We start from the raw sequence: 11,462 nt of genomic DNA, 5'->3' as shown, positions 1-11,462 counted from the left end.
TCACCGGAGAATTGAAGTCGCATTCTAAGTAGTTCATCTTATGATCGCCATAGCCGCAACCCTGTCATTTCCAAGATGACCTCCCATCGAAAGATCGCCACAGGCAATCGAGTAGAAGTTCTTATCGGAATAAGGAGTCGCGCTTTTTGATGTTGATGACAAAATCATATCAAGATGGGGAGTCGTCTGGAAAATAACTCGAATTCCGTGCGAAAGCGCATAGAGAACCATACCTTCTCCGATGAAGGAGGCGACGAGTACGAACCTAGCGCCTTTGGAGGATTTGAAGATTATTTCCGTCGCAAGAAGATCAAGTTGCAAAATCTTGATTCCGAATTACGAGCTTCATCAAATGACAAGCCTCAGATCTTCAAAGGAGTAGTCGCACATGTTATGGGTTATACCCAGCCATCACTCCAGGTTCTTCACCTTGATTTGGTTCAACATGGAGCTGGATTTCTCCAGTATTTGGATTCTAAGACCATGGCCACTCATATCATAGCGTCGAAACTACCGCCGAAAAAGATGGTTGATTTCGGCAAATACAGGATAGTGAAACCTGCTTGGGTAACGGATTCTATCAAAGCCGGAAAACTTCTTCCGTGGTCCGATTACCGGGTAATAGAGGAGACTCCGAGACAGAAGACATTGAAGATGAATGGTAGTGGAATATCCACCCAGTCAAGCCCATCTCCATTGTCAGGGTACCGAGAACAAACCGAGTCAAGTTTCTATACTAGTCAACTCAAGGGTATTGCGCAGTCTATCAATGGAAACCACCTTGGAGACATTACACCCAACCGACCGGGGCCGGCTAACAAATTAGCTCAAAGGACTGACTCTAATGAGCCTATGACGCCTTTGGGGTTACAGGAGTCGCGAGGCTCACCAGGGACCTCTGATAAATCCGATGAGGATACGGTCATGTTGGTGGACTTTCCAGAACCTACACCTGATAATTCCAATGAAAGACCGGATCGCCCGAGCAAAGATGAATTGGAGGACGATGTTCAAGCTGGACCAACAACTGAACAGCAGAAGACGATGACTTCCGAGGAACATAACGCTATGTTACTCCAAGACCCTCGTATGAGAAAGTCGTCAACCGCAAATCCAGATTTTATACAGCAGTACTACTCTGAGAGCAGACTCCACCACTTGTCCACTTGGAAAGCCGAACTGAAGTCGAGAATGCAGAGACTGGCTGCCGAGAAGGGTGCTCAAAGGAAGCCAATGAAAAGGAAAGCAGGCGCGAGGCGTTACGTTATGCACGTAGACTTCGACAGCTTTTTCTGTGCGGTCTCCCTGAAAAGTGCGCCTGATTTCATTGACAAACCTGCTGTCGTTGCACACGGAACGGGTTCGGGTTCGGAAATTGCCAGCTGCAACTACCCGGCGAGAAAGTACGGCGTCAAAAACGGCATGTGGATGAAGCGAGCCAAGGAGCTATGTCCTGAGCTCAAGGTGCTCCCGTATGATTTTCCGGCGTATGAGGAAGCTAGCAAAGCATTTTATGAATGCATCTTAGAAGTCGGTGGCATTGTGCAGAGCGTCAGTATTGATGAAGCTCTTGTGGATATTACCTCGGTCATCCTATCCGCAATCGGTTCTGACGGCTCTGGGATCGACGAAGGCAGTATATGGAGAGAACAGGAGAAATCGGACCAGATGGCATCGGCCTTGCGAGATCAAATCAAAGCGAAAACTGGGTGTGCTGTTTCCGTTGGGATAGGTGGTAATATTCTTCTAGCAAAGGTTGCCCTTCGGAAGGCCAAACCCGCCGGCCAATACCAAATCAAGCCAGAAGAAGTGTTGGACTTCCTTGGAGAGTTGAAGGTTGATAGTTTGCCTGGAGTTGCGTATAGCATAGCCGGCAAGCTAGAGGAAATCGGAGTGAAGCTCGTGAGCGATGTTCGGCAGACTTCTAAAGAACGCTTAATCAACACTCTTGGGCCCAAAACAGGCGAGAAGCTCTGGGAATACGCACGTGGTATAGACCGAACAGAAGTTGGCGAACAGCCGATACGAAAGTCAGTTTCTGCTGAGGTCAACTGGGGTATACGGTTTATTAGTCAAGAGGAAGCCGAAGAATTTGTGTTCAACTTGTGTAAAGAGTTGGAGAAACGATTACTCAATGAGCAGGTCAAGGGCAAGCAACTCACGATGAAAATCATGCGACGCTCCTTGGACGCACCACTTGACCCGCCAAAACATTTAGGGCATGGCAAATGTGACACTTTCAACAAGAGTGTCTTGTTTGGCGTTGCGACTCACGACTACAAGGTACTAGGAAAGGAAGCCGTTTCTATCCTCCGTTCTTTCAAGTTCACCCCCGGCGACCTCCGCGGCCTAGGCGTACAATTAACTAAACTAGAACCAATCAAAACTTCACTGTCAGGTCTCGACGGAAGCCAGAAGAGGCTAAGTTTTGGTGCCTTTCGTACTCCCGGTTCGGCAAAGAAACCGGCCTTAGAACCAATCCAAGATGGCATCGGCGGAGAAGAGACGAGTTTGAAACAGACTCGGCACGACTCTCAAGATCCTATTGCCGAAGATCCCCTAACACCCCGGAAACCAAAGCCAGAAGCCCGCCACCCGGCGTTTACGATATCCCGGGCGAGCGAGAACGACGACAAGGCAAATACCCCTTTAAACATTGGCGGGACTCAATTCATCATGCCATCCAACCCAGATCCCGCGGTGATCGCAGAGCTCCCCCCAGACATCCGAAGCCGGCTTATGGGGCAAGGTAGCAGAGCCCGCGACGCACGACAACCAACACCAACACCAACATTAACACCAACAGCCAAATCCCGGACCCAAAGCCCAGCCCCGGCCAATGAGATCCCGCCCGAGATCGACCCCGAAGTCTTCAACGCCCTGCCAGAGGACGTGAAAGCCGAAGTCCTAGAACAGTACAGACCCCGAAGCAGACAGCAACAGCAAAACCCCCCTCAATCCCCGCGCAGAGACCGCCAGATCCAGCAACCCCCGAAGCAGCAGCAGAAGACGCCGACCAAACGCCGGGTCGCCGGGCTATTCGCCCGCGCGCGCGAGCGCCAATCCGATGCCAGCGCGAAGATAATCCAGACCACGATCAAACACCAGCAGCAGCAGCAGCAACAGCAGGCCTCAGTCCCCGAGATAGCTGACCTAGACCCGACCTTCCTCGCCGAGCTGCCCGAGGAAGTGCGTCGGGAAGTGATCGCAGACCACCGGCGTCTGCGCGCGCAGCGGTCGGGCTTAGACCTGCCTTCCAAGCTCGCCAACAAGAACAAAAACCTAGCCGCCGATGGAGATGGCGACGAAAGCGGCACCGCCTTACCAGGCGGACAGACGCGTCTGCGCTTCGGGCCCAAGCCCGCCAAGATAGCGTTCACGACAAACGGGCTCACGACGCTGCCCGAGATACGCGATATGCTGAATGTGTGGCACCGCGAGACGCGGGACGCGGGCCCGCACCGCCGGGACGTGGACATGTTGGAGAAGTACCTGGTCCGCGTCGTCGTCGAGGAGAAGGACATGGATAAGGTGCTGAAGCTGGTCCGGTGGCTCGATTACCTGGTCGAAGACAGCGGCGACGAGCTGGAGTACAGCGGGAAAGAAGCCTGGCGCGAAGTCGTCGGGCATGTCAAGCAAGAAGTGCAGAATGCGGTGAGGTCGAGGGGGCTGGGCCCGCTGGATATATGAAGAATGGATCATATGGCAAATATGCGTTTTATAATAAGTTTACGTCGATATGGTATAGTTACGATCGAGACGACGACGAAAGATGAAGTATCTTAATGAGACTGAGTGTTTTAATATTAATAGCGTTGTATTCAGGCAATCTAGGCTAGGGTAACGCGAACGGATGCTCCATATCCATTATTCAACACCTCCCTCTAACTCTTCCACCCCCAAGTCTCATAGGTTTTCTTCACGGCAACTAGTTCCGAAAGGAACGACTCCGTAACATCACCCACCGAGGTTATCAAGACTTCAACACCGACTCGGACAAATAGGATCTTGGCGGAAGAAACAAACAGCAGAAACCGACCTCTCACTCACCCACCCCTTTCCTTACATTATCTCTCCGCTTACAAGCAACCCATACCGAGAACAAAAGTCACGGCCACAAGCACGAGGCCTACGCCTACAGCCTGTGCAACAGCCTCATTGCCCGGCTTTGAGGTTGAGGCGTCGCTCGTTTTGGATCCTGAAGCGTCACTTGTTTTTGATCCCGTCGACACGGCACCACTCGTCTTTGACCCCGACGATACAGCACCACTTGTCTTTGATCCCGTTGATGTAGCGCCGCTCGTCTTCGACCCCGAAGCGGCACTCTTTGGTGGCTCGGTGGTTTCATCGCCAGTACCAGTGCCTGGTCTTCCGGTATCCGGAGTTGTGGCATTGTACAACGTGATAGCAAGGTGTCCTCCGCACACTGTTGAATTGGCACCATCACACTATATGACACGAGTTAGCCGATTGCTTCTACCTCCACTCCTTATGCGTCTAGAACTCAAGCGAGAAATGTCAAGTGAAAAGGGGGCGGGGTCTCTCCAACATGTACTTACGGGAGTATCGCAAGCACTCTCCTGCAAGTGCAGACTCCTCGGCGAGAGGCTGTCGCCGCACCAGCACTCGCGGGCGAACTCGAGGCCGGCGTACTTCCAGCCCTTCGTCTCGGGGTGGAAGTGGTTGTACGAGCGGGCGCAGTAGTCGATGCACGGCTTCACCTGCATCTGGCCGATGGCGGTCAAGTAGACGCCGTCCAGCGCGCGGGTGTGGGGCGAGAACTCGGTCGTCTCGGACCAGCAGCCCGCGTAGTGGTATACCTCGTCGCTGTCGACGATGCGGAGCCCGTTGGGCCCCTCGCGTGTGTTGTTCCCTGGCACGGCCGTGAATGATGGGATGGCTCCTGATTCGACTGGAGATGGTGGTGGACGGTCTTGGCAAAGGGAGATGGGGGTGCTGCCGAGCAGCATGAGGAGGCTAAGGGTGCTAGTGGTGAATGTGTGTGGTGCCATTGTTTGTAGGGAGATAGGAAGTGTCTAGATGATTAGGAGTCGTTGTGTACTCTGCCTTGCCTCTCGGTGATCCTAGAGGCAATGGAATTACAATAGGGGACTGTTATTCTCGTGAGGTCTTTGAAGCCTGGTGGATACGTTGACTTGATTATTCAGAGTCGTAGTACTTTTCAGAAAGAAACTTTGAGACGAGAAATTATTGGAGTCTTCATACGAAATGTTCGCGGTATAACGAAACTCGAGACCAAAATTGTGATAATAACAGCAATGATGATAGCAACGTATTTGTTGTTTGGAATGGTAACGTGTGTTGTTGATGAGAAGATGGAATAGATTCTAGACGTCTGAGGAGAAATAGATGTCCAGCTTCTTCCTCATACTAGCTCTTGCCGAGTCATAGAATGAGTGTAAGGCAGGAGACAAGCAAGAGCATGAGGAAACAGAGGTCCGCTATACCACCCCTGGCATCATATAGATCGAGAAGCGACGAAGTACATAAGTGAAGTTTAAGCGCAACTCGATTCTACACCAAAGTCTCAACTACTCAATTCACTTTTTCAATGGAGTATCTCTTTCCTTTTTTCTTATAATACGTACGTGATTTCCGCAGAAGGGGTAGGAACTTCTCAGCATATTCATATAGAATAAGGGGAAGTGCAATGATCTATCGTGTCGGATAGCAGCTAGGCGATGGATAAACACTAGTCCACACATGTTCTATATGCTTGAGTCTTTATATGTACAACAAAGCATCCATGTTTATGCACTAGCAATCTTATCCTTATCAACCCAACTCGCCACCAATACCATAGCCTTCTCGTCGCCATTTATCAAGCGCTCATCTCGCAGAGCATCTGAGAGGCACCTCCAAGGATCACGGCTGCCTCCCCACTTGAGGAGGTCCTCCTTCAGCCTCTCACCGTTGGCCCGGTCAAGAGCAGCGCCGTTATGGCCCGCCGAAAAGACGACATCCCACACGCGCTTTGAGAGCACTTGGTCGAACAGATAACTGTAATACGTGCTACCGTAGCCGAATAGGTGGCCGAAAAAGCCTTGCCACCTAGTCTTTTTTGGATCAGGCGGGAACTTCCCGAAATCTTCCTGGAGGGCATGGTAGATCTCCGTCGAGTCGAAGCCGACTTCATCTGGTAAGGATGAGTGGTATACCTGGTCCAGCATGGCCAGTATGATTTGATTCTCCCTATCCGACGCTTCGAATCTTCTAGAGATGCGTAATTTGTCCGCCACCATCTCATATGGCAACGGCTTGTCAGAAATATGATGCCGCGCGAATAGCCCCAGAACGGATGGGTCGGCGCAGAAGTGTTCCATCAAGGTCGAAGGTAGCTCCGCGAAATCAGTTGCACATCGCGTCCCTGCCACGTTTTGTAAGGAAGTTCGAGCCAGGACCGAGTGGATAGCGTGTCCCATCTCGTGGAAAAGTGTTTCCATCTGATGATACTCCAGGAAGGCAGGTGTGTTCCGCCCTTTATTCTCCTCGAAGTCGCATACTAGCACAATTGTCGGCAGCTGCTTGATCGCACCGGATTGACGTGATACATGCATACCGTCATTCGCAGCCGCGATAGGTGAGTCGAATATAGGCAACTCCTCGGCATCGTCCTCATTTCGTTCAGCAGCTTCCTGGATCTCGGCTTCCGAAATTTCTCTAGAGCAACGCACAGTAAAATGTGCCGGATTGGAGCACTTATCGACTCGGTAGAAAAGATCGCAGTAAAGGACAGCAATGTGTCCATCGGTATCAGAGACAACATCCAGTCGTCTTACGTCTGGATTCCATGTCTCACCTGGTAGCATCTCCCGAGGAACCAACCTGATTCCATATAAACGTGTGAATAGTCTTGATAACCCTTGCATGACAGTCCCGAGTGAGAAATAAGCCGACAGGGAATCGTCAGTTCGCTGTCGCGATCTCATAGCGAAACGTATATGCGTCATTAGAAAATCCCTATCCCACGGCTCAATATTGGTTGGCGGGGGTTTTTTTTTCGACCATCTTATCTTCTCCTGAAGTAGCGCCGCGACCTCCTCCTCGACAAGCGGTTCGTTACGTTTAGAGAGAGCTAAAAGGAATTGATGAACAGACTCTGGTGTTTTCGCCATCATTTTATCATGAAGAGTCATTTGCGCATAACTTTTAAAGCCAGAAAGCTTTGCTAGCTCAGCACGCGATCTCAACATGGCTTCTAGATGTTTAATCGTCTCGTCAGAAGCAGTTCGAGTTGCATTGTAGATGATCTTCCTCACCCCTTCGTCATGGACGGTCCTGAGCGCCACTGTCGCTTCAGGTAACATTGTCTGCAGGCGAACTGTGCCCCATTTGCTCCTTGATTTGCTGATTGATTGAGCTACTTGGGGGTCTAGGCCATATAGGTCGTCGCTTCGGAACTCGAGTTCCATCTGTTGGGGCTGCATATATTCGATAAAATCCGATCCCAACTCGCTGATATGCTGTGACAGCTCGACAAACCGATCTCGTGACTCTTGCGGAAGATGTATTGCCGACTTCATAAAATCCTGCTGTAGCAATTTTGCAACTGTCTGTTCTTCATCACTCCAGCTGGCCATTACTTCTGGGTTGGCCATGGCCTTTCCTAGCTGGTTACTGAGTCCCGTCTCGGTGTTTAGTTTGTTCATGTACTGATAAACCAACGACCACGCCTCCGATGCGGCACCCTGTATCGATCCTTCGGGGTGAGTAACCCGTATGAAGTCGGCTACATCCAACACCCGGCAGAGTAGGTCGCTAAGTCTATCTAAATCCCGAACGATAGCCTTATAGTCCTCTAAAGTTGACGCATTAAGCACCTTATTAACCACCTTCTGAGCTCTCTTGATCGTGACATTGGCGTATTGAAGAAAGCCATCAGGTGATCTTAAATATTTGTTCCTGAACAATCCTACATTATCGCGGTACGGTATGGGGCGGAAAGGATTCCCGAATTCTTGAAAGGTCGACGCCGAGTCGAAGATTTCGCGCAATAGGGAATCGTCATGCTTTAAATCGGTAGGAGAATGGTCGACCGGTATATGCGATGTATTGATTTGAGCCCCAGCGCCGGGCGCGGAAGAGAGCCAGCGCCTTTGGTCTCGGACCCGAAATCGAGAGGCTTGTCGGAGGCATCTTGAGCAGGTCCAAAGACCTGATCGCACTGTTCTCATCATGATGTACAGATCATTATCGGCGACCTAGCTAGACATGCAACCAAGCAAAGTCGCCAATGAATATTGCAAGGCAAGAAAAAAAAAGTTGTAAAACCTATAAAAGCAATTTATTGCTTAAAAGAATTTTTAAGCACTCTATTCTTTCTCCATTTGAATTGATTGGGAATTGACGGCCTACCGTCTACGTCAGGTACAACGATAAAGTTTTGGCCGAGGGGCCACCGGTCCGGAAATCGCCGCGAAGAAAAAAAGGTACCGGGAATTTAGTAAGTGTACGTACATCATCGCTACAGTCTGGTCCTACCCAAATTAATCCTCAAGCTCGAAATTCAATATTTAATACTTTTAATACCTCGACAACGGCCAACGTCAATTGAGCGCAACATGGCTGCGAGAGTGCTGCTGCGACGGGTGAGATATTTTCATAGCAGCCCAATATAAATGATTATATGCTGATAAAATGGAAAACACAGCGTGTCGCCGCGCCTTTCATGGCCGCAACTCTGGTCGGAGGAGCTTTATTTCCCTCGGTTGCGCTGGCTGAAGCACCATCACACGACTACGTACGGCCTGAAACCTCCTTTTATCTATAAGCCAATAAACCCCGTTTATTAACAGCAACAAACAATACAGTTCAACAAGAAACCTATCTACGACGACTACGAGACCTTCCTCCCCCCCAAATCCAGCACAACGCCGGTCCCCTCCCCGGCCTCAGACACCATACCTCCAGCATCGTCAGAATCTTCGCTCCTCCTCCCCGAGCCCAAACACCACAGCCCGACGCCGACCGACCGGCTCGCCGTGCAGATAGGCAAGGCGCGGCTGTTCCTCTACCGGTACGCAGTCGCGACCGAAGACGCCGTCAACAACGCCGTCGACGCGGCCTTCGGGCTCGAGCGGTCCTTCACGGAGACCGTAGCCTCTCTCGCGCCCCCGCGCGAGAGCGGCGAGAAGCTGATGCCGGGGCTCGTGTACGTGCTGGTGGCGAGCATGGCCGGCAGCATCGCGAGCCGGAACCGGAACCTGGTCCTAAGGGCCTCGGTGCCGCTCGCCTTCGGCGTCGGCGCCGGCTGGCTCCTGATCCCCGTCACCATGACCAACGTCGCCGACCTGCTGTGGACGTACGAGCGCCGGTTTCCTGCTTTGGCCGACGCACACCTGAAGACGCAGCAGGGCGTCCAGGATGCGTGGCGCTTTGCCAGGGTCCACGTCGACGTGGGTAAGACCTATGTCGATGAGAAGGTTAGCGACGCCCGGGATATCGTCGAGGGCTGGGTGAAGAAGGGGAAATGAGCGGATGGTGTTCGACGACGGAGCGCTTCCTTGTACTATAGATCAATGCATAATAGACAGAACTTTGCTTTGTTCAAGGTTATGTTATGTGGGGTTTATGTAGATGACAGCAAAATAAATGTGAAAGCATATATTGAATTCAAAATAAGACTTTAAGAATTGTGATGTGTGGTCTGCTTGGCACTTTTGAGTTAAACACAAATCGAAAACAGGTGCTTATTTTCAAGTTGTCTAATTCAACGTTTTACGCCATTCCATCCATAGCCTGTAGCTGATAAAGCCAAAGCCAAAGCCAACGCATGCTATACAAAATGCACGCAGCAGCGTCTATATGTATAAGGATATATATGTATATGCCAACGCCGTCCTCATTGCTCATTGCACCGCCTCGATCTTTTCGCCCCGACTGATAAGCATATTCAACACCCGCTCATAAGTCCACATCGTAACCGCACTTGCGGGAGCCGCCTTTATCAAGCTCACCGTTAATCCTCTGTACAGACCCCTAACTCCTTCTCGTTGCAATACCTGGCGTACCGTGCTCACCGTGCCCCTGTACTCGGGGATGTTCTTATGAACATAGCGGCTCCGCGTCGGGCCCTGGACCTGTATACGCTTGCGCACGAGATCCAACGGGAACACGCCGGTCTTCGCGACGACACTCGCCACGATGCCGGCCGCCGCGTCACCCGAGCCCCAGGGCAATTCCATCTTCCCGAGGGGTAATCGCGCACCCTCGTACACGGCGAAGAAGAGCCCCATGAACGGCACAATCTGCGCCAGCGCCGGGCTGAGCCCGCGGAAGAAACCCCGGATCCCTTCGTCCCGGTTTATGTCGGCGACGGCGTGCCGCAGGTTATCGTACACCCGCTCGTTGCCCTGGGCGGCGAACCGCGTACGCAGCAGGTCCAGCGGGTACGTAGCCGCTGTGGCCGTGGCGCCGGCGGACGCTCCACTAATGAACGACTCGACGGACTTGGGGAGTCTACTTTGGCTACTATCGTCTTTACCCCTGAATTTATGTTCATATCTATCTCCGTCTTTTGCGAAGACACGCTGCAAGAGCAGGGTCATGGATCGGTACGTCGTGAACTGGATCGACGCGTACGCGACGTACATCAGCTCGGCGGGAACGTTGCCCTTCCATAGCGCGGTGACACCCTCGTTGGCCACAATATGGCGAAAGGTCCCGATCGTGCCTTTGTATATGGGTGAGCCACGCAGGTCGACTTGGGACAGCGGGTCCGAGAGCGAGTGGGATTGTAGTTGTAGCCGGATCTTGACGACGTCGAGAGGCGCGACCACGAAGCGGGACATCAGGCCTGCGGTGGCCCCAGCGGTGACGACTTGAAGCCGGGAGCCCTTTTTAACGGGGCACACTAGTGTCAGCCTCTTCCAGTTCCTAAATAGGCAAATTTTCTATCCCAGCTGATTGCTACATTAGGAAGTCATACCTCATCTTGAAGGCGTTGGTCAGATTTCGACATACATCCGCAGCGGCCCTAACCCGGACTAGGGGTGTTTCGATACAGAAACAACCTTCTTTCAGAAATCGTGGGTCTGATATAGGTCGTATTAAATTGCGGCGTGGCCGCGCGGAAGCCTTCGCAGGTAAGACGGGATTTGAATCCGCCTCTTTTAGGAAACAGGGGTTCTTTACGAAATTTAGGAATCTTGAAGGGACTTAGTAAACACCTTCAAAAATTTACGGCACGTGCCGTGACTAGGTTGTAAGCATGCAGCTAGCAGGGTCGAGGTCCCGAGACACGATAATGGACAAGGTGACAAGGTGAACACTACTAGGGCCGGTCAATTAATTAGTCGCGACCTCATAAACCTGAAGATATCGCCGACGTTTTTACTTGTTACTAAAAATGACGCTCTGCATCGGAACTTTAATGAATCTGAGGCCGAGTTTAGCGGTATTGAAATCGAAGAGAACTGAGACCAACCAATGTCCGACCAGAA

At 51.6% G+C, this 11,462-nt stretch overlaps 5 protein-coding genes across 5 annotated transcripts; 2 read left to right on the top strand and 3 right to left on the bottom strand.

Moving 5' to 3' along the window:
- The first annotated feature begins 18 nt into the window (after nt 1-18).
- On the top strand, nt 19-4,069 carry F4807DRAFT_206929 (DNA repair protein). Its single transcript, XM_047993876.1, has one exon. The coding sequence runs from the start codon at nt 175-177 to the stop codon at nt 3,688-3,690; it is 3,516 nt and encodes a 1,171-aa protein (XP_047858482.1). The 5' UTR covers nt 19-174; the 3' UTR covers nt 3,691-4,069.
- Nucleotides 3,885-5,391, bottom strand: F4807DRAFT_207104 (uncharacterized protein). The gene is made up of 2 exons (XM_047993880.1): nt 4,560-5,391; nt 3,885-4,448 (listed from the first exon to the last, which is right to left on the bottom strand). Exons 1-2 carry the CDS (start codon nt 5,010-5,012, stop codon nt 4,080-4,082), a joined length of 822 nt encoding a protein of 273 aa, XP_047858481.1. The 5' UTR covers nt 5,013-5,391; the 3' UTR covers nt 3,885-4,079.
- F4807DRAFT_206927 (mitochondrial intermediate peptidase-like protein) lies at nt 5,392-8,678 on the bottom strand. Its single transcript, XM_047993875.1, has one exon. The coding sequence runs from the start codon at nt 8,196-8,198 to the stop codon at nt 5,772-5,774; it is 2,427 nt and encodes an 808-aa protein (XP_047858480.1). The 5' UTR covers nt 8,199-8,678; the 3' UTR covers nt 5,392-5,771.
- F4807DRAFT_206947 (apolipo protein O-domain-containing protein) lies at nt 8,518-9,682 on the top strand. Its single transcript, XM_047993877.1, has 3 exons — nt 8,518-8,609; nt 8,672-8,761; nt 8,832-9,682. Exons 1-3 carry the CDS (start codon nt 8,583-8,585, stop codon nt 9,492-9,494), a joined length of 780 nt encoding a protein of 259 aa, XP_047858479.1. The 5' UTR covers nt 8,518-8,582; the 3' UTR covers nt 9,495-9,682.
- Nucleotides 9,682-11,174, bottom strand: F4807DRAFT_207002 (mitochondrial thiamine pyrophosphate carrier 1). Its single transcript, XM_047993879.1, has 2 exons — nt 10,949-11,174; nt 9,682-10,856 (listed from the first exon to the last, which is right to left on the bottom strand). The coding sequence occupies exons 1-2, from the start codon at nt 10,979-10,981 to the stop codon at nt 9,870-9,872; spliced, it is 1,020 nt and encodes a 339-aa protein (XP_047858478.1). The 5' UTR covers nt 10,982-11,174; the 3' UTR covers nt 9,682-9,869.
- Nucleotides 11,175-11,462: the final 288 nt, after the last annotated feature.

This window comes from Annulohypoxylon truncatum (genome assembly GCF_022578515.1).
Source record: "Annulohypoxylon truncatum strain CBS 140777 unplaced genomic scaffold F4807scaffold_3, whole genome shotgun sequence".
NCBI classification, from domain to species: Eukaryota; Fungi; Ascomycota; class Sordariomycetes; order Xylariales; family Hypoxylaceae; genus Annulohypoxylon; species Annulohypoxylon truncatum.
Note: the sequence above shows the minus strand (reverse complement) of the source record. Positions and strands in the feature narration are given on the sequence as shown.